The sequence below is a fragment of the Phacochoerus africanus genome, chromosome 10 (assembly GCF_016906955.1).
Source record: "Phacochoerus africanus isolate WHEZ1 chromosome 10, ROS_Pafr_v1, whole genome shotgun sequence".
NCBI classification, from domain to species: domain Eukaryota; kingdom Metazoa; phylum Chordata; class Mammalia; order Artiodactyla; family Suidae; genus Phacochoerus; species Phacochoerus africanus.
In genome coordinates this window covers 73,107,733-73,130,848 of record NC_062553.1, presented here as the reverse complement: position 1 = coordinate 73,130,848, position 23,116 = coordinate 73,107,733, and the positions used below count along the sequence as shown (strand labels likewise).

The 23,116-nt window shown below is 35.6% G+C and overlaps 1 protein-coding gene across 7 annotated transcripts in view; it reads left to right on the top strand.

Moving 5' to 3' along the window:
• CNOT6L (CCR4-NOT transcription complex subunit 6 like) overlaps positions 1-23,116 on the top strand; it is a 191,185-nt gene that overhangs the window by 92,278 nt on the left and 75,791 nt on the right. For all 7 annotated transcript variants that reach the window (XM_047798837.1, XM_047798836.1, XM_047798834.1 and 4 more), the window contains 4 exons: positions 2,421-2,510; positions 9,903-9,971; positions 12,901-13,058; positions 15,511-15,665. In XM_047798837.1, coding sequence (XP_047654793.1) covers positions 2,421-2,510; positions 9,903-9,971; positions 12,901-13,058; positions 15,511-15,665 — 472 coding nt within the window. The remainder of the gene's footprint in view (positions 1-2,420; positions 2,511-9,902; positions 9,972-12,900; positions 13,059-15,510; positions 15,666-23,116) is intronic.

Below are 23,116 nucleotides of genomic sequence, written 5' to 3'. Positions count from 1 at the left end.
GCCACACCTGCTGCAAATGGAGGTTCCCAGACTAGGGGTCAAATCAGAGCTGTAGCTGCCAGCCTACACCACAGTCACAGCAATGCCAGATCCGAGCTGCACCCATGACCTACACCACAGCTTATGGCAACACCAGATCCTTAATGCACTGAGTGGGGACAGGGGTCTAACCCGCATCCTCATGTTTCCTAGTTGGATTCATTTCCGCTAAGCCATGACAGGAACTCCTCGTGTCCTTGTTTTTATGTCCTCTGTTGTCCTTGGATCTTTCCAGAGACTGAGTGGGGTCTGAAGCTTGCAGTTCTCAGACCTCTGTTAATGTGGTGATGAAGTATGGAAGGAGAGGAAGAGTGCGCTCGTGCAGTGTGCTCTCAGTCTTTTGATGAGGCTGAATTGGGTGTACCCCTCCCCATGCACATCAGGCTTGAGGGGGCTAGGGTAGGCTGTTTCTCCTATCCCAGGTTGTTTAGGCTTTGGTAAACTGCACTTGGCTATATTCTGGTAAAATAGATTCCTTTGTGGGAAGGGTTTGTTAGAGAACAGTTTCTTTCCTTCCCCTGCCAGAAGCACAAGAGGATTTTTTTTCAGTCTTTATAGTGAGAACCTGGTAGGATTCCTGGGGATGAAATTCAGGAAAGTGTGGAGACCCCTAAGATTGGGTTCTCTCTAGTTTTTAACTCTCAAGCTAATCTTCTCTTAGTGTCCAGCAATTTATCAATTACAAGTGCTCCAACCAATACTAGCTCCAGCCCTGGGCTTCTGCTCCCACTAGACTGTGTCTCTCTGATCTGGCTGCTTGTGTTTAGGACAGCAGTTTGCCCTATCACCTCAGTTGTGGGGCTGGGAGTGACAACTTCCCATCTCTTTACATTTTGGTCTGGAAACCAAAGTAGCATTCTTTCTTTCTAGAGCTCCAGTTTAATGCATATTAAGATTTTTTTCTGCTAATTTCCATATTTTTACTGCCTCATGTTTTTGGACTCTCAGTGATGCATTTTTGGTAATTTCTTTGAATATATTTTTCCTTGTTGACTTGTTTTATTTTCAGCTGTGAGTAATCTGTTGCCCAACTCATGATAATTTTTCCTCTAGTATTTTATTGAGTTACAGTTACTTACAGTAAAATATCCAAATACTGAAGTGTGCAGCCTGACTAATGTTGACAGCAGTATGCACATGTGTCACCACCGCCTAACTCAAGATATAGAACATTTCCCTCACTGCAGGAAGTTTCCTTTCCCCACTTACAGATCAGTTGGAAACTTCCAAATGGATTTTCACCACAGTTGTATTATTTCATACCTGCACTAGCGGTTTCTAAGGATTCCAAGTACTTCCCATTCATTCTAACCGCTTCGTTGGTGTTTTTAAATTTTAGTTATTTTGATTGGTGTGTGTTGCATTGAAGATTTTGCCTGTTTTTGTTTTTTGTATTTTAAGGGCCACACCTGCGGCATATGGAAGTTCCCAGCCTAGGCATTGAATCAGAGCTGCAGCTGCCGGCCTGTGCGACAGCCACAGCAACACCGGATCCAACCTGTGTCCATGACCTACACCACAGCTCATGGCAACACTGGATCATAACCCACTGAGCTAGGTCAGGGATCAAACCCGAGTTCTCATGGATACTAGTTGGGTTTGTTACAGCTGAATCAGAGCAGGAACTCCTGCTTTTTTTTTAATGGTTAAAACCTTCATTTCTGAAAGTTCCACAGTTTTTTTGTTTGTTTGTTTTGTTTTCAAATATGTTTGCTAGAGTATTTTTGCATGTTTGTCGTAACAAGTATTGCCTTTATTTCTTAAGGGAATATATAGACTGTTAATAATAGTTTATTTTTAGTATTTGATAAATCTGTACTCTTAGTATTTAGATACCCCTGCTCATGGTCGTAAAAAATTCTTATTTTCTTCTGATATTTCACTAACTCATCTTGGTAATGATAGATTTTCTTTTCTCCATTTGTAATATAAATATTCTAATTAGGAAGATCCTTCTTTTTCATGATATCACACATTCTTTTCCATACAACGCTGTTTTTCTTTCACTTAGAATATCGTCTTCAAAAATAAATATAGAACCTTTAGGGTTACTTCAGTGGGCCAAGTTGTGATATTAGCTTAGAATTAACCAAGGTTTATACATATATGTGCATGTATGTATGTATGTAGATAATTGATTTTGATAAATTCAAATGGTAAGTGTACAGTATAAACAGTGAAAACTGGAAAGAAACAATTCTCAAGTTTTTCTTTATGACTACCTTAACAAAGAGTATTTTTTAATTCATGTGATTTCTTTAAATTTAACAGATTAAATACAGTAAAATTCACTTTAGAAAATTAGTATTTTGTTTTATGTGCACATTTGTTTCATCTCCCTGTGGTAAGTCTTACAGATTTTATTTTTGTCTTTTTCTTAGGCAATCCTTTATCACAGGATATTCTCAATTTATACCAGGACCCAGATGGAACCCGAAAGCTACTGAACTTCATGCTTGACAATCTTGCAGGTAACTATTACTGACAAAGCAATAAATTCTACAGATACTGCTCTTAGCTAGTGCCTCACATTTTGCTTAAGAGCATCTGACCATTTTTTATAACTGCTTATAGGATTGAAGTTCCTTTAATTAGTATATCCCATGGTAGTTACAGGAAATTCATTTCATATACTCTGTGCTTTATATTTGCTAAGCAATTAGGAGCTTAGTTACCTTATCATGTTGAATTTTTTTAAGAACCTCGGAGGTAGGAATTTTTACTGGCACAGTAGACATTCTGAGATTCAGGGAATAAGTTATTTACCTAAGTACACAGCTGATTGATGCTAGAGTTGTGAACCCAAGGTGGTCTTGCTCTTAATCATAGGGGTACATAGTCATCAATTGTCTGAATTTGATGCAGATTTCTTGGAACTCACATATTGTACACAGATTTCATGAATGAAATGATTCTTTTGATTCACTACACGTTTGTGGAGATCTTGCAAGCAGGATTTTTATTAAGAACACCAAAAAGATTTGGGAGTTCCCTTTGCAGTTCACCGGTTAACGAACCCGACTAGGATCTATGAGGACTCGAGTTTGATCCCTGGCCTCGCTCAGTGGGTTAAGGATCCGGCACTGCTGTGACTTGTGGTGTAGGTCACAGGTGCAGCTCGGATCTGGCGTTGCTGTAGCTGTGGTGTAGGCTGGCAGCTGCAACTCTGATTTGATCCCTAACCTGGAAACCTCCATATGCTATGGGTGCAGCCCTTAAAAAACAAAAAAAAAAAAAACAAAAAAAACCCCACCACATTTATCTGATTAAAATGTATTCCAGCTGGAATTTTTAAAAAATGTATTAAGTATTTGATTTAAAACATTTTTTAATTCATATATTTTTCTTGGAATGATGCCTTTAAAAAATACAGTATCCTGAAATAGAGCTGGAAAAATCTAGATTCCAGCACAGTCCATCATCACAATATTTTGGTTGTACTCTACTCCTCTCTATCATAGAAGACGCCCACCTACATACAAAATTTTTTAAAGTAGTAAATTTATGATGAGGTAAAACCAAATTAATATTATTTGAATTTTTTTGGCTTTAAAGACTAAAAGTTGATTGATGGGAGAGAGATAAAAATCCTATTAGAGAAATCCTTTTAGTAAGAAATTAAGAATATGTGGCCATTTAATTAAGTTGTATACAAAGCAGGTGTATGTTATTTCCTTTTTGTTTTAAGAGTAAGTTATCTCTCTTGTCTATGTGGATGATAGCCAGTGATCCAGCCACATGGCAAGGGGGGGGTGTGTATGTGTAATTTTTTTTTTTGTCTTTTTGCTATTTCTTGGGCCGCTCCCATAGCATGTGGAGGTTCCCAGGCTAGGGGTCGAATTAGAGCTGTAGCCGCCAGCCTATGCCAGGGCCACAGCAATGCGGGATCTAAGCCGTGTCTGCAACCTACACCACAACTCACGGCAATGCCAGATCATTAACCCCCTGAGCAAAGGCAGGGACCGAACTCACAACCTCATGGTTCCTAGTTGGATTCGTTAACCACTGCGCCATGACGGGAACGCCTGTGTGTGTAATTTTAAAGGAGTTCTTCATGTGTCTTAGATACAAGCTGTTGGTACAAATGTTGCAAATGCTTTTTCCCCTGCTCTTGTTGCTTTTTCACTCTTAGTTTGTCTCTTGATAAACAGAAAAAAACTTAAAAAGTATATTGATCTTTCCTAGAATGATACTACTTTTGTGTTCTCTTTAAGAATTTTTCCCTACATCGAGTTCATGAATATATTGTTATTATCATAAAACTCCATTTTTTACTTACAATATTAAGAGCTATAATCTTCCTAGAATTGATGTTTGTGTAACACAGGAATCAACTTTATAACTTTTCCATGTGTATATTAAATTGACCCTGAGCCATTTATTAAAATGATTGTTCTTTCATCACTGTTTTTTGCACCGTCTTTGTCATGAATTGTCAAGTGTTTGTGTGGATCTGTTGCTAGATTCTCTATTTTCTGTTCTCTTCCACTAGTCTTTATGGCAACATAATACTGTTTTTAATTATGATAGCTTTAGAAAATGTTTTGGGATTCAGTGAAGTCTTCCTCAGTTTGATTATAAAGTCTTGACTAATTTTGGTCTCATGCTTCTTTTTGCCTTCTATTTTTATTAAAATTGCTGGAATCAGCTTTTCAAATGTCTTCCCTCTCCCAAGACTAGGGATTTTGATTGAGGATACAGCTGATCCTTGAACACAGTTTGAACTGCACGAGTCCATCATATGTGGGTTTTTTAAAAAAATGAGTATGTCCTACAGCACTCTAGGAACTATGTTTAGTTAAATCTGTGGATGTAGAACTGCAGTGGAAGGCTGACTACAAAGTTCTATGCAAATTTTCAACTGTATGAGGGTCAGGGATATATAGTACTATGCACTTTATAATTTCCCTCTCAGAACTACTTTAGTTGCATTTTATGCATTTTGATATGTTGTATTTTCATTTTCATTCTGTTTAATGTATTTTTAAAAATTTCTTTTGAGTCTTCCTCTTTGACTCATGGATTATTTAGAAATGTGTTGTTTAATTTCCTGTTGTCTGTTATTAACTTTTTGTTTGATTCCAGTTGGGAAACAGTCTGTATTATTTCAGTTCCTTTAAATTTGTTGAGGTCTGTTTTATTGTCTATCTTGGTGAATGTCCTATGAGTGCTTGAAAACAATATATGTTCTGCATTTGTTGGGTGGAGTAATCTATACGTGTAACTTAGATCATGTTGGTTGTTGGTGCTTTTTAATTCTTCTATTTATTTTTGTAATTTTTTATCTAGTAGTCTTATCAAGTGCAGACATTATAGTGCTGAAATCACCAACTGTAATTGTGGATTTGTCTATTTCTCCTTCCAGCTCTGTCAGTTTTGGCTTCATGTATTTTGCAAGTTGTGTTGTTTGGTGTATACATATTTAGGATTGCTACATCTTCTTAGTGAATTGATCTTTTTATCATTGTGTAATCACTTTCTTTGTTCCCAGTATCTTTGCTCTTAATGGCTCCTTTATCTGATATTAATATAAACCACTCTGGCTTTTTTTTTTGTTTCATGTTTACATCTTCTTAGTATCAGCTTTACTGTGTGTTGTGGTATTTGAAGTAAGTTTCTTGTATCAGCAGTTATGTATATGTTTTCATATACTCTGTTAAGACTCCACTCTTTTAATTTGTGTTTATTAGACTATTGATATTTAAAGTTAATTTTTTGTTTTGTTTTGTTTTGTCCGTGGCACACAAAAGTTGCCTGGCCAGAGATAGAAACTGCGCCATAACAACCCAGGCCACTGTATTAACAATGCCAAATCCTTAACCTTGTTGCATTCTGAATGGTTACTTTAGAAATCGAAATATACATACTTAGCACAGTCTATTGATACTGGCGTCTCATCACTTTAAATGAAGTACTGATGCCCTACTTCCATTTGTGGCCCTTCACCCTCCCTACTTATGTGTGTGTGTGTGTGTGTGTGTGTGTGTGTGTGTTGGGCTGCACCAGGAGCATATGGAAGTTCTCAGGCTAGGTGTCGAATCAGAGCTGCAGCTACTGGCCTAAGCCACAGCCACAGCAGCACAAGATCCAAGCTGCATCTGCTACGTACACCACAGCTCACGGCAATGCTGTATCCTTAACCCACTGAGTGAGGCTGGGGATCGAACCCACATCCTCATGGATACTAGCTGGGTTTATTACCTCTGAGCCACAACGGGAACTCCAACCCTCCCTACTTTTAAAATATAATTGTCTATAATATTTCCTCTACCTTCAGTGAGTACCATACAGATGTTATAATTTTTGCTTCAGACCACAGATGTGTTAAGAAGCTCATGCAGAGAAGATTAATTTGTTATACATACCTTTAATTTTACTCATTCCTCATTCCTTCCATTTTGATATTCCATTTCTTCTATTGTTATTATTTTCTTTCTGTCTAGAGAGTTTCCTTTAGCCTTTCTTTAAGGGCAGGTCTGCTAGCCACAAAGTCTTTTAGTTTTCCTTTGATAACAACTTTATTTTTCCTTGATTTATGAAGGAAAGTGTTGCTGGGCACAGAATTTGAGGTGGCAGTTCTTTTAGCACTTGAAAAATAATTCTCCCATTTCCTCTGGCCACCATGGTTTTAGAAAAGAAACCTTTTGTTCCTCTTTAGGAAATGTGTCTTTTCTCAGATGTTTTTGAGATTCTTTGTCTTTAGTTTTCAGCAGTTTCATTATGATGTGTTTTGGTACGGTTTTTGCTTGAAGTTTGCACATCTTGAACTTCTATACTAAATTTGGGAATTTTCAGTCATTATTTCTTAGAATACTTTTGAAGTCTATATTCTGTTTCCTCTCTTTCTGGACTCTGATAATATGATGATCTGAGATCTTTTGTTAAGTTCTGCAGGTCCCTTAAGCTCTGTTCTTTTTGTTTGTTTTCTCTTTATTGTTCATTTGAGTAAATTCTCTTGATTTGCCCTCAAATTTCACTCATTTTATCTTTTGTTATCCTTACTATTGTGCTCTTCCACTTCTTTGCTGGCATTTTCTATTTTTTCATCTGTTTTAAGAGAATTTATAATTTTTTGAAGCAGCTCTATCATGGCTGCTCTAAAATTTCTGTCAGATAATTTCAACATCTGTTATCATCTCTGTGTTGATTTCTGTTGGAAGTCTTTTTTCACTTGAGTTGTGATTTTTCCTGGTCTTTGGTATGACCAGTGATGTTCACTTGGGCCCTAGATATTTAGAATATTATGTTAGAAGACTCAGGAAAAGTCTCAGTAGCAGGCAACTGCCCAGTTTAGTTTTAGCATGTGGGTTCTGTGGGCCCTTCCAGGCTCAGCTTGCACCCACACTGTGGGAGACCAGGCCACTATGAGGTGTGGAGTGGATTAGATTTTGGGACTCTGTTGATGTCAGCATCAGCAGCTTTGGGTCGTCACTACCACTGGCTGTGGGCTTCTCACCTATTCCCTGCTTGGCTTTCCCCTTTTCATTCCATTGGTCAGAGAAGTCAGACTTTTCTTGCCCTCCCATCCTTGTTTACTCCTGATGGCTTCAAGTCTGGTTGCAGTGCTGTCTAGAACTTAGTGTGGCAAGTATAGGAGATAAAAATGGGAGAATAATTTTATCACATTTTAGGTATGATGTTGAAAGACGTATTGCATGAAAGACACACGAGTATATTATTCTCCTTTTAAAAAATGTTAAAACTCCAGTTAAGACTATATTTTCCTTTGACCACGAACTTTAATTCTAGTCCCCTCCATGTAAGAGTAAATGCACATATAAGTTGGGTGTGTATCCTTGTAGGCATTTCTATAGACATTTACATATAAAAATTATACCACGTAGAAATTTAATAGTATTACTTTGCATGTGTTTTACATTTCTTCTAATAAAATGTATCCTGTCTTATTACTATATATTTTTCTACTTTTTTCCCTCTCAACAGTATTTTTTACATGCCTTTCCACTTTAGCACACATATATCTTTTTTTCTTTTAAACTGTAGCATAGATGTCTGTAAAATGGATATAAGCTATTTACCATTGCTTTTGCTATTATAAATGATGGTATAATGAACATCAGTTGGAATTCCTGGGCCACAGGGACATGAATGTTTTAAATTTTAAAAGATGGTGCCAATTTGTCCTTCCAGGTAGCTGTATCAATTTGTACTTCTACCAGTTGTGCATTAAGTATCTCTTTCTTATCTCCTTCACCAACTCTGGATACTATTAAACTTAAACTTTTTTTTTGTAAACCTGAATAGACATGCTATCTCATCTTTTTATTTTTCCTGGTTACTGGTGAGATAGAGTGTCTTTCCCCGTGTTTTTATTCTTTGGTTTTGTTGGACAATACCATACATTTACTTATCCTGGTATATTGTGCTGTATTAGTTAAGATATGGGAAGCATCACAATATTGACATCACCTTATGTGCTTTACTTTGATAATTGTCTTTTCCTTTTTTTCTTTTTTTTTTTTTTTTTTGCTTTATAAGGCCACACCCGTGGCATATGGAAGTTCCCAGGCAAGGGGTCAAATCACAGCTGCAGCTGCCTAGCCTACTCCACAGCCAAGGAAGATCCTAGCCGTGTCTGGGACCTAGATGGCAATGCTGGATCTCTGATCCACTGAGCGAGGCCAGGAATTGAACCCGCATCCTCGTGGATACTAGTCAGGTTCATTTCCGCTGAGCCACAGTGGGAACTCCTGATACTTTTCTTGATTTCTGAATTCTTAACTATTTGCTAATAAGGATCTCAGCAGCTAGAGTGTTCATTTATATAATGGCCTTTTTATTTTTGAGAGAGTTGCCCTGATTGTGGCATGGCACTCCTTGCAGGCATGATTATTTTCCATGATTCAATATGCTGAACTACCTAGATGGTTGGTTTATTATCTTATGATGACCTTCATTCCTTTCCTGACAAGTTATGGACCATACAAAATAATGTTCATTTCACTTTGTGAAAAGCATGGCTGCCAAAGCAGGCATCCTTTAGATAGACTTTTGGAACACCAAAGTAGTAAACTGACATTTTAAAAAAGATCTTGGATACTTTTTTTTTTAGGTAAGATCTTGGATACTTTGGTCAAAATTTCTGGCTGGATGACAATGGAGTGTTTTTGCTTTAAAGGAATACATTTCTTAGGCACTAATTTCCTGGGTAAATCTGCAAACTTGAATCACATTACCCTATAATTTCAAATGTTTCAAAAGGGAGAAGAAAAAGAGGTGATTAAATCTAACTTAGTGATTTTTCTTTCATCTGATAGGTAGCATTTAGTTCTATGGGATTGATAATCATATCTGAGCAATTAATATTTAACCAGTGCCTTCCTTTTTTTCTGTACAATGTAGTTCTAGACTCTTGCTTTGCACTGTCATTATAAAAGAAAGATTAAAACTAAGAAATGAAATCCTTATGAGAAAATTCAATAACTTTTATTATACATTCATATTTTTTTTCCATTTTAAAAACATTTGAGTGTTTTGTTCATCAGTGTATTGAAACTTCACATAGCTTTGATTTTCTAGCTGGGAACAAGGCTGAGTCAACACAATTTACATGTGTAATGAAGACATAAGATCTCACCTAAGGTTTTAAATAGGTACTTTTTATAAATACTGTGTAAGTAGAAATACCATTAATGAATTTACTCATATGTTTTCTACATAACTCTTTGTCAACTTCCTTCAGCTTCTAAATCTTTGTTACGTTTCAGTACTAGATTTTTAAATCAGTTTGTGGGCCATTTTAGTAAAGAGAAGACAGAAGCCAATTTGACATTATAAAATAAATGATACGAATTTTAGGAAAACATGAAATTTTGCTTTTTTTTTTTTTTTTTTTTTTTCAGTTCATCCAGAGCAGCTTCCTCCGAGGCCATGGATTACATTAAAAGAACGAGACCAAATTCTGCCATCAGGTAAATAGTTTTTCTTATTTATCCTTTACTCTTTAAAGAAATACTTGAAATGCCATTTAGGCTTTTTGAAATAATTAGCTGGCCTTCATTTTACCTCCCCTGAGTAGAGGAGTTTAAAAATACTGAGAGATTTAAAGTTCAGACTAAGGCTTATATACAAGAATCTCGTATTTTTCACAATGATGCAGCTCTTGGTTTTAAAGTTATTTCTTGTAATAGAGCCTTCTAAATGTCATCTTCACACAGGATTTGGTGATTTAAGAAAAGTGGGTAATAATGAATTTTCTTCTGAAAGATTTTAAACTTTTTGGATACTTTATCTTTCTTAGGTGGGTAGACTGGTAACACCTGTGGAAGATAGTTTAGACCAACTCAAAATTACTGTATTGGCAGCAAAGTATGATACTGGGCCCAAAGTGTAGAAATGGCATAGGGTGAAGATTTGAGTAATTTAATTTTATGACTTAGGATTTCTTAACTACAGTAATGTAGAAAATATAAGCCTTCATCTCCTTGTGCAGACCAGTGATGATTTGACATTTATAGGACTTCTTTCTGCTTATTAGATATAACACAAGTCATGGTTTTCATGATATCTAATTTTATTTTTAAAATGAAAATTTTGCTGTTTTAGTGTGAAAGTAAACCAATCACTGACTGCTGATATCTAATAATTTTTAAAGGCTAAATTACAGAATTTATTGTGTATTTTAAAACCTCTGTTTATGAGTTTTTTTTTTTTTAAGAAGTAAAAGGATTCAGAAAAATTATTTGCTCTAGGTATTGGGAAATTTAGGTAGTATAATATCTTCATGGTTCTATTTACATTTTAATAACACTGAGAAATATTATCACATACAGTAGTCTCCTAGAGGTAATAATTTTAAACCCACTGTGCTCCAGAGCCATTGTATCAGCCTCTTCTAAGAGGCAGTAAGTCAGTGTTAATGACAAATAATACTTCTGTTATCAGTATGCACATTGTTAGCCTGAGTAAAAGAAATACCTTCGGTTTTTTTTTTTTTTTAACAAAGGCTTAAGTTAGGCAGATTTGTTTTATGTTTAGTCTTCCTTAATGTATAGTTAATTGTTCTCTTTCTGGTGTTAAAGCGGTACTAAAAACACCATTTTCTGGTTCTTCAAAGTAATCCCTTTTTGAGTATGAGTTAACATAATCTTGAAGAAAAGCTTTCCTAATATCACATACCTTCATTTCCATTATGAAAAGAAACTGGAATAAGTTTTCATTAGTTGTTGAAATCTTAAGTAATGTGTTCTTGGGTTTTACTTATTGAAAAGCCAGTTTAGATTTTTCTTGGGATGTTTCAGTACTTAAAAAAAAAAAAAAAAGATATTATTGAAAATGCCTTATACTTCGGGTGCACAGGGAGATATATATATACACATACATATATATATATATATACACACACACATATATACATACATACACACATATATGTACATATATATATATATGCACACACACACACACACATATATAATAACTAACAATGATTAAGGATGACCAAGAGCCACAAAACTATAATGGTAATAATTAAACTAGGTAAGAATTAATTCCAGTTAGTGAAAGGGGTACCAGTGTTCAAGATGGCTGCCAGTTAGATCCTCTGGGCACCATTGAACTATGTTTCTCTTAATTCTTTTTCCATCATCTGACTATGAATCAACTTCAATCAAATGTTACCTCATTTCTTGGATTACTCATTTTTTATTAAGGATTTGATTCTCAACTGTATCTGTCCATCATAATCACCTGGGATGCTTTTTAAAAATATTAATACTCAGATCCTAATATACTGACTTAATTAGTCCGGGGTAGGGCCCTGGTTATCAGCATTTTTAAAGCTTTACAAAGTGATTTGAATGGGAGGCCAGGATAGAGAATTAGTGATAAAAATCAGAGCTTTTGAAACCCGTGTGCATGTGCGTAAGAATCACCTGGGGTGGGGGGGAGTTCCCGTCTTTGCTCAGCGGAAAGACCCCGCCTAGTATCCATGAGGACTGAGGACGCAGGTTCAATCCCTGGCCTAGCTCAGTGGGATAAGGATCTCAAGTTGCTGTGAGCTGTGGTGTAGGTCACAGACAAGGCTCGAATCCTGAACTGCTGTGGCTGTGGTGCGGCTGGCAGCTGTAGCTCCGATTCGACCCCTAGTCTGGGAACTTCCGTATGCCACAAGTGTGGCCCTAAAAAGCCAAAAAAAAAAAAAAAAAGAATCACCTGGGGATTTTGTTGAGTTGCAGGTTCCAATTAACTAAGTCTTTGTGAGGCCAGAAATTTTGCATTTCTAAGTTTGGAGGTGATAACTGATGCTGCTGGTACTTAGAGCACACTTGTGAGTAGCAGAGATACAAGGTGTGTTCTCCTGTTCATTTGCTCATAGTACTTTTATAGTTCAAGGGTATTTCTAAGTGAGAATATAATTTTAGAAATGAACATTTGATTTGGTAAAAAGGATTCTCTTATGACTAAACTTTCTTAGTCCATATTCTTCTGGCTCAGAGCAGTGAGAGCAGTAGGAGGCCCAAAAAAGTACTAAGTATGGATATTTTGTTAATACAGGCTCATGAAATCAGAGCCTTTTAGTGAGAAAGAAACTAAAATTTACATCTTTGTAATTTACTTTTGTTCCATTCATACAGTGAAGATTTGCTCACCAAATTATGTGCAAAAATCTGAGTTAAAATTCAGATTTTTACTTATTAAAATATCCTAAAAATCTCAAATATGAACTATTAGTCTTAACTCTGGTTAAAGAACTTTTATCACAGAGCTTAATAGAATCTTGCCCATGGTATTTCACAGACTGATATTTGGAGTATGTTTGTGTGGCATGTGTGCTTGTGTACACGTGATATTGCCTAATTTTCTCCCTTTTTTCTGTTGTTTTTTTCTCCCACTTCTTAGCATCATTCACGGTTATGTGTTACAATGTGTTATGTGATAAATACGCCACCCGGCAGCTATATGGCTACTGCCCATCCTGGGCATTAAACTGGGAATACAGGAAAAAGGGAATTATGGAAGAAATTGTTAACTGTGACGCAGATATCATTAGTCTTCAGGTAACACTATAGAAATTAAATTCTCTTTAACTTAAAGGTGAACCTAAAAATAATAAAAGATCTTTCTTCTGGAAGAGATCTGTGTTTGAAGCAAAACCCAAAGGAATTATTTTCTCTTCTCTCTCTGTTTTTTTTTTTTAAAGGACAAATTAAATAATCACTTAAGATATTTCCACAGTGAAACTGTTTTGCTAATATAGCCATCCACTTAACACTCATTTAATGTTTTCTTGAGTGAAAATAATCTCACCGCATTGTTCATGTTGATTCATCTTATGAACAAATCACTGGTACTGCTGAAAGAGAAAATTGTAGAAGACTGCATCTTTAAGGAATATAAATTTAACTTATAATTAAATCTGTAAAACAAAATTACTTGCTCACCATTGTTTCTTAATGATTAACATTTTAAAGACTTAAAAATATTGTACTATAAATCATGCATTTTACTTTGTTATGAAAACAACCTCTGAAACTTAGATACTTTATTGTAATGAATTTAACCGATGAAGCACTTTTCTATTGAAATATGTGTTTTATTGCTTTTTTTCAGCACTCAGCTAATGAATAGTCAACAAGGTTATGGGTTTATAATTTCACATGTTCCTTTCAGCATAGCTTAAGAAGAAAGTTATTACTTTGATAATAATTTTTTTGTATTGGAGTAGCTTGATGATTTAAATTTATGTTATCCATGGTTCATTTGACTCCCTTAGAAATAACAAGAAGTAGAAATCTTCAAAAATTAAGTGTTCTAAACACTGAGAACTGACACAGAATTGGGGGGAGGAGGAGGCAAATAAAAGTACACAAGTAGGCTTGTCATAATTAATTGTCCTCTTTTTCGTTGTTGTTGTTGTTGTTTAAATGGCCACACCTGTGGCACATGGAAATTCCTGGGACAGAGATTGAATTTGAGCTGCAGCTGTGACCTATGCCACAACTATGGCAACACCAGATCTTGCTTTTGTTTTTTTTTTTTTTTGTTTTTTTTGGCCGTACTTGTGGCAAATGAAAGTTTCCAGCCTAGGGGTCTAATTGGAACTTCAGCTGTTGGCCTGTGCCACAGCCACAGCAACGTAGGATCTGAACCATGTCTGCAACCTACAACAGCTTATGGCAATGCCGTATCCTTAACCCACTGAGTGAGGCCAGCGATCAAACCTGCATCGTCATGATCCTAGTTGGGTTCGTTACCACTGAGCCATGATGGAAACTCCAATGCCAAATCCTTTTAACCCACTGTGCTAGACCAGGACTCAAACCCATGCCTCTGCAGTGACCCAAGCCACTGCAGTTGATCAGATTCTTAAATCATTGTGCCACAGCAGGAACGCCCTAATTATCCTCCTTTTGACTCACTATTTGTAGTAATAACAGCCTCACACTCTTCCAAGTATAGTGTGAAGTATATTTTAATTTTAAAAGATATTTTATTGTAGAAATAATAATGTGTTATAAAGTAGTCATTCTAGAGAATTTGGAAATTTTGAAAAAATATAAAGAATAATTGAAGAGAATACTTAAGCCCATATCCCAAAGATGGTTGCCGGATTAAAACTTCTGAAGTATTTCTTCTTTTTTTTTTAAATTCACTTGCCTATTTACAGATAAGTTTTCAAAACAGCACACTATTGACATATTTTGTTTCTTGTTTATTGTTCTTTATGCACTTTCCATATTACTAAAATTCTTCGAAGCCAATTATATGACTGTATATTGATTGATTTAGCATTTTCCCTGCATTTGGATATTCGTGCTGTTTATAAGTTTTTACTATTATAAAACTATGGGTTATCAGCATTAGCATACGTAAATCATTATCTTCACACTTGATTATTTCATATGGGAAGATTTTTTAAAATAATGTGTTAGGGGGGTCAAAGAATAAAATAGTCTCACTTAATAATTAACACAGACCATTGGATGGGGGGTGTTCAGGGACCTAAAAATTGCTAATAAGTAGAATTTTTTGTTGGTAGATCTTAAGCTTCTCACTCTTTGACTAAGTAGAATTTTTTGTTGGTAGATCTTAAGCTTCTCACTCTTTGACTATCATTCCTTTCCATCACAGTTTAGAAAGAATAAATATAAAAATTACCTCTTTATGTATAAAATTTGGTATTCCCTACCACTTAATATGCAATATGACCAACTTTCTTCATTCAGTTACCAGTTGGGGAAGTGAAGTATAGTGGAATAAACTCTAAATTGGGAGTCAAGAAACTTGGGACTAAACCAGCTGTGTGAGCATGAGAAAATCATGTCACTTTCCGGTTCTTTTAGAAATTAAAAAGCTGCCGTTGTCAAATGGTGGCTGCTGGCAATAAGGTAAGGTAGATATTAATTGTTAAGTGAACTATTTTAACTTAGTAACACCTTACTAATAATGATGTACGTTTTTCTATCTTAGTTTTCCTCTGTCGTGTTGATAATGTTTCTTTCGTCTCAGGAAGTGGAAACAGAGCAATACTTCACTCTCTTTCTGCCAGCATTGAAGGAGCGTGGATATGATGGATTTTTTTCTCCAAAGTCACGTGCCAAAATCATGTCTGAGCAGGAGAGAAAGCATGTGGACGGTTGTGCAATATTCTTCAAAACAGAAAAGTGAGTTAAGGAAACAAAGCGTAATAGTATACTTGTTTCTTTGATTACCACACAGTTAAAATTGACTTTGGTTTGACCCTAAAATAGACAAAAAGCTGGAAAGCAGGTCATATAAAAGTTAAGACTGTTGGAGTTCCCAGTGTGACTCAGTGGAAATGAACCCAACTAGTATTTATAAGAATGCGGGTTCCATCCCTGACCTCGCTTGGTAGGTTAAGGATCTGGCACTGCCATGAGCTGTGGTGTAGGTCACAGACGTGGCTCAGATCCCAAGTGGCTGTGGCTGTGGTGTAGGCCAGAGGCTAGAGCTCCGATTTAATCCCTAGCCTGGGAACTTCCACATGCTGTGGGTGCAACCCTAAAAAGCAAAAAAAAAAAAAAAGTTAAGACTGTTGGTAGTGTTTTATTTCTTAGGCTGTGTTTTGGAAATAAGGATGTTTATTGTATTTTTATTCTTTATGCTTTTTTTTTTTTTTTTTTGCCAAATTACGCTAAAACATGAAGGGGTATATACTTGAATATGATGTTGTAATCATATTTCCAAATATATTTTCATGAAGTAAACTTAATTTTGGTGTAAAAAAAGTATTACCCTTTAAGATTAGAAATAAGTGATCTGAATTTCTGTGGTTTTTTTGTCTTTTTTTTAATAGTTGGCCTTTTTCAGAATCATTCATTTTATCAACTTCTCATCTTTTTAAGTTAACCATCCATACATTTACTTAGTCATTTATTCACTACATGTTCATGGAGCAATGACTATGACGAGTGCTGTGCTAGTCACAGTAGACACAAAGATACAGTTTCTGATACCACTTAGAGCTCTTTGTGAGCTAGAGATGTCGATAAGGGAGGACAGAGAGAGGCACAGAGCTTACGGAGATGGGAAGTTAAAGGACTGATTGAGACGTGAGACTGGACAGCAGTCATGGCCTGAAATGGAAAACAGAAAACATGGCCTGTGTTTTTTCAGAGCTGTAAATATAGTTGATGATGAAGTATAGTCAAAGATAAGATTGTTATGACTCTGTTTATTAAAACATGAACAATCCTGTAGAGACCTCTGTACTTTAATATTCTTGAGTTTAAGATGAAAAAGAGTATCTGTTCAGAGGTAGTTACAGGAATTAAATGAGATAATGAATGAATGAATAGGTACTTATAAACTATGAGGAGTCCCAGAAATGTTATTGTCATATATTTCTCTGTTTCTGTAGTCCTTTGCAATATTTCTCTCTTACTGGATTTATGATGTTGTATGTATAGATTTAGGAACTACATTTTCTATTGGAAAGTTCAGAGCCATAATAACAGGCTTATTAGAAGGCTGTCTCTCGAATACTAGCCGAATGGCTGGATGGTTAGAGGTAGATTCTTTTGGTTATCTTGAGGAAAAGAGAGAAACATATTTTTGCCTTATAAAGGCTGCTAATTTTACAGTGGAAAACTTGAAAAAACCTCTAATAGAGGACTGAATTGTAGGATCTGATAGAGATTGTATCCCATAGTTAATAACTTCGGTTGCTTTCATTAGGTGGGGAATTATCTACTAATAGAAGAGGCATAAACACTTGTGACTGTTTTCCAGCCTGATAGCGCCTGTTGTAATAAAGCATTTCAATGTTTTTATTGATATAGCCTATTACTAGCATGGCCTGTTATTTCAGGTAAACAAATTAAGTGATTTGAAAGATATTTGGACCACTTCTAATTTATTTGTACCTACTTTCATTTCTTTTCTGTGAATTTTTAATAGAGATGTTCTCAGTTGTTTAATAATTAATGCACAGCTCTATAGTATTTGAGGTCAGGATATGCTAAATTTTTCTAGTGAGTTGGTTATTTTTTTACAGAATTTAGAATAGCAGTAGCTATTATTTTCATAGTGTTTACATGTCAGCCCTTTTCTTCTATTTAAACAGATTATTTTATTTAATTTTTAAAGCAACCCTCAGAGGTAGGAATAGAGCTATTTCCTCCTTTTTAGAGATGAGAAACCCAAGATGGAAAGTATCTGGCTTCATAGTCGGTGCTTTTAACCACTGTTAAATTGAATCTTTAGATTTCTTGTTTAAGTTTCTGTTATCACTTATACATACTTCTTATAAGATTACTTCCTTTTGAAAAATTGCTTTGAATTTTCTGTTACTTTTATTCATACGCAAATTTCCTTGAAACACCATAATTAAAAAAAAAAATTACTTCCAGTGCCATGGATTAAACAATCTGGTGTTGCCACTGCTGCCGTGTAGGTCACAGCTATGGCTCAGATTCAGTCCCCGGCTTGGGAACTTCCACGTGCCACAGGTGCAGCCATTAAATTTTTTTTTTTTTTTAAATTACTGAAAGCACTCTGACTTAAAATATACCAATTTTTTCTATTTGCTATTGTTTCTTTCTGAAGAAAGATAATATATAAAATTTTTTATCATTCCCTTCGCAGTTTTGAGAGAAAATCTAAAATGACTTTGTAATTTCCTTCATAATTTTCTACAGGTAACTAAGATCTTGAATTGACAATTATAACTATTATCTAGGAAACTTTAAACAACTGAGTATTTGAAAACTGATCTTGAAGTATTAAAAATTCTATGAATTATTTTAGAGATAAACACATAGGAAATATTGAGATGCATCCTATGCATTTTTTTCCTTCTTCAACATTCTGCCTCAATAGTAACAAGGATCCAGCAACAGATGAAGACTTTGTGATACGTTGTTACATTCTACCTCTTCTGAACCGGGCCAAATAACTTGCTGATGCCATGTTATCTATCTATCCAATGCCAAACTATTGGAACTTAGCACAAAATGAACTACTCTGCATTTCTTCTACTCCCTCAGATTGGAGCAGTGCAAAGAAAAGACTTTTGAAGCCAGGTGGTTCTCCTGCTTATTTAGCTGTGTAATCTTGAATGAGTTACATAGTCTTTCTGGGCTTATTTTGTCATTTGTTGTATATATTTGTATATTACCTTGTGAGATAATTTCTGTGATTTCCAAAACTAATAGTCAGAAGTAGCTGTTGAAGAGTATTTCAGCTCTCTATAACTCATTCTCAAGGTCTTAGATAATTTCTAATCTTCATTGATGACACCTTTCCCCCTTCATGGAAAACAGTGGTACAGAATAGGTAATAATACGTGGAAACTCTAATAATATTTTTAGCAAAATTTTATAATAATTTATCCATTATGATGGAAAAATAGTCTATTGCTTAGTAATTGCTAGGACACAGATCAATATTCAGGAAATTAGATATGGTAAAATATTTACATCATATTTATTCTAGTTTAATCTTTGGGTATTCAGAAGGAATGTCAAGATTTGGCAGCACCTTTTGGTCATAATTTATGAACATCATTTTTTGGGTAGTTAGATGCATATGAAGATACTGGAAAAAAGTTTTGATTGATAAGATGCCAGAAATCAAATTTTTATTTGTTCTTTACCTTCATAAGTATTTTTTTCAGACCAAAGTATTTTATAAAACACACATATGCACATATACATGTGTGTGTGTGTATGAAGAGACTATTATAGGCGTTTTTAAGAGTCAGAAAATTAAATGTCTCTTTGCCATGTTGTGTCCTGTAGGCTTAATTAGTAGAAGTGGAGTCTTGGAGCCAGAATTAAAGAAATCCAAAATGTTGACAAATGGAGATGAAACAAGACCTAGATACTAGACTTATTATTCCTTAGGTTAGTAATTCTGATCTGATCACACTTTGTTTCAAATAGTGAGAAAAGGAAAGATGAAAAGAGCAGTTTGAGAACAGTGTGACCATTACACTGTGGAGAGGCACTCTTCCATAGGATTGGGAACTAGGTTGTCAGGGTGCTTAGTCTTTCCCGTATTGCCTCTCTTTCTGTCTCAGGGGTACCAGCTAAGGCCATGTCCTTGTTTTTCTTTCTATGTTATGACACGTAGTTTTGCGGTTGTGAAGCGAGTGTCCGGAGGTGTAGTATCATCCCAGAATGACCTGTCTTACTAGTTTCACACTTAATAATTTTGTCTGTCATAGGTGGTGATTGAATTTAAAATCTGAGATTGTGATTTCTGGGTTTTTCCTTTTTTTTTTTTTCTTTTTAGGGCCACACCCATAGCATATGGAGGTTCCAAAGCTAGAGGTCCAGTCAGAGCTACAGTTGCCGGCCTACTCCACAGCCTCAGCAACATCAGATATGAGCCACATCTGCAACCTAAGCCACAGGTCATGGCAACACCAGATCCCTTAACCCACTGAGTGAGGCCAGGGATTGAACTCTCAACCTCATGGTTCCTAGTTGAATTTGTTTCCGCTGCGCCAAGATGGGAACTCCTGGTTTCTGGTTTCTAATGTTGACTTTCCCATTAATTTAATCTGGAACATAAAATAATTGCTTTATGCCAGTTTCCTTACCTTTCCAATACAGATAATCATAACTGTTCTGCCTCCCTTCAGAGGTTTCTTATGGGGCTATAAAATGTTCAGGAATGTAAAAGTACTTTCAGTGGTACAAATATATGCAGGATGGTGAATATCCACTTTCTTCTCTCTTTATCTCACTCGCCAAGTTCACCTTTTCTGGTATGTTATTTTCTGGCACGCCCATGATTACCTAAAAGGATCCAAGAACACATTTTATAGCATCTTATACTGAATATACAGTAAAAAACTCCTGTTTGTTTTAGGTTTGAGGGTGAGTTTAATGTGATCAGAAAGAGCTATACTGAACTTTTGTGTGGTTATTCTCTTCTTGACTTATGTCCTACATTGTTCCTTCTGGCTTGCAAATGAATTATGGGAGGGAATGTTACCTAAGTCCTATAGATTGCTTTGCTTGCTCATAGTTTTCATTCACTGCCCTCTCTCTAGTGTTAATTCAGTCACATTATGGACCATAAAATTACTTCTGAATTATAAGTTAGTAAGAAATTGAGTTATTTCCTTGTTGTATATTTGAAGGGATGTTTTGGATGTGTTCTTTCCCTGTGAAACATTCAACCTCATAATCTTTCCAAATCATGTAAGAAGGGTGAGGTCTTTTTGTTTGTTTTTCAATCATATCAAGCTTTATTATGATCTCTCATACCTATTTGACCTCCTCTGAAATAAAAAAATTTTTAAAAAATGAATATACTAAAGAATTCATAGACTAAAAGAAAAGAAAAATAGCATCAGGAATAATATTTTTAGTATCTGTGTAGAAGCTGTAGAGATAATAAAATGAATTGAAATAGAGAGGCATATTTAAGATTTTACCTATTACCAAGGCTTAATGGCTTAGATTAATGAGTAAAAAGTAACTGTAAACTAGTATGTCTTATTCAAAAGAAACATCTGCTAGAAAGAGTGGAGAAAGACACTGTATCAGAATATCACTTATATGGGAATCGGTGTGACAAAGTAGAAGCAGAGTGGAGGTTGTCTGTATGTGGGAGAAAGAAAAAAGTAGCATTGTTACTTTAGTATGGACAGTACTTTAGTATGGACAGAATATGGACAATTATTTCTTAATGCATCGTAAATGTATTGTAATTACAAACATAGTATAAAATAAACACTGAAACAAGATAAATTGTGGGAGATTACAGCTCTCCATACTTACTAGTGCTAGAAATCTCATTTTCTACAAGAAGAGTCCCTGAGTTCCTGTCATGGCGCAGCAGAAACGAATCTGACTAGGAACCATGAGGTTGCGGGTTCGATCCCTGGCCTCGATCAGTGGGTTAAGGATCCGGCGTTGCTGTGAGCTGTGGTGTAGGTCACAGACGTGGCTCGGATCCTGTGTTGCTGTGACTGTGGTGTAGGCCAGCAGCTGTAGCTCTGATTAGACCCCTAGCCTGGGAACCTCCATATGCCGCAGGTGAGGCCCTAAAAAGCAAAATAAATAAATAAACAAAAAAATAAAAATAAAAGCAGAGTCCCTGAAAAATTCTTAAGGTTCAAGAAGCATATCTTGTTCTTACTTAATTCTCACTGCAAAGGAGGAATTTTTTCTTTGATTCCTTAGTTCTCAGCTGTCTCTTTGTTTCTGCAACTATTGGTAAAGCTGAAATAATAAAATAGAGAGTGTGACTCTGACCGTTTAGTATTTCTAAGTGCCATGGAAGGGTGTGCTAGTTATAATGACATGTGCTTTGTTAAGGAAAATGGATTTTATTTTTCTCAACTTTTTGAAACCAAAGACATTAAAATGTGGATACCTTAAGAAGATTGGGAAATTTTAAAAAGTCAAAAGTAGGGCAATACAGTCGTAAATTATACCAGTGAGGAAGAATGTTGTAGGGATAGTTGGAGGCATCTAATGAGCTAGGTAATTGTTCAGGAGTCATTTAAAAAAACATTTTTTTTTCAATAAAAACATCAGTAACTCAGCATATATTTAATAAGAGAGAGAGATTTTGTGAACCTGTGGTCTTTGTCAGGAAAATTAGGAAAAAGGAAAATTTAGGTGAAAGTGCTAAGTTAACAAGGATGGTATTTTAAATAACAAAATAACATGCACCATAAAGGGAATATACTTATGTGGATTGTGGAATCACTAATTGATGATCAGGAAAGAAAGAGAGCTATACAACTTCTATTTTGCTTTTCTGGTCTCTTTTGAGGAGAATTATTTTCAGAGTGGAAAGACTAAGTAAAAGACCAGGTGAGGAGGAGACTGGCAAACCAAGAAGACAAGAAGAGCCAAGAGAGTCACTAAACTGCCTTAACTAGTTAGGGTCCCAAATTCAGATAATTACATCTCATGTTGTTAAAAGATCTTGCTGGAATGTGATTAGAGAAATGGCATGGGTCATCGATCATGAATATTGGAGTATAGGAGAAATTTTAGTGTACTGGAGATGAATAGACCATCACATTTTTCAAAAAGAAAGACTTTTCAAACCTTAGTTTTCCTTCTCTTTGTAATGGTAATAGTAACACTGCCTGTTGCAGTTTGAGTTCTCCAGAAAGAAGACTCCCAAGTTAGTTCAGTGTTCAGGATTTCATTAGGGATCAATATCTGTGGAAAGAGAGGGAGAAAAAGAGAACTGTGCATACTTTTAGAGCACTGAGAGAGTAGAACTGCGTTGCAGACTCACAGCCTTAGCTGACCACCCCCAGCCTCACATATCTTTGGAGCTGAAATGGCCTGTGAGAGTTAACCCAGGAGGAATAAGACCTCTCTCTGTTGCTTGATCTGTTATTGGATATGTGCTACTCCCAGAAGTACTTGACCTTGGGTGAGGCAGCTCTGTGCAACTGGAACAATTCCTGAAGGACTGTTGAGGAATCTGGACAGCATTTCTTCATGTCCACCTCTTCGCAAAGTTTTAACAAATTTTAGACTAATAAGAAGTATCTATTGTAGGTCTCAATGCAAAGTAAATCCTCAGTAACGCACAGCTTATTTTTTAAATTATTTGTTCTGTCTCATTGAGAATCTTGATTAAGAGAAGACTTGCATACATATAAGATCTG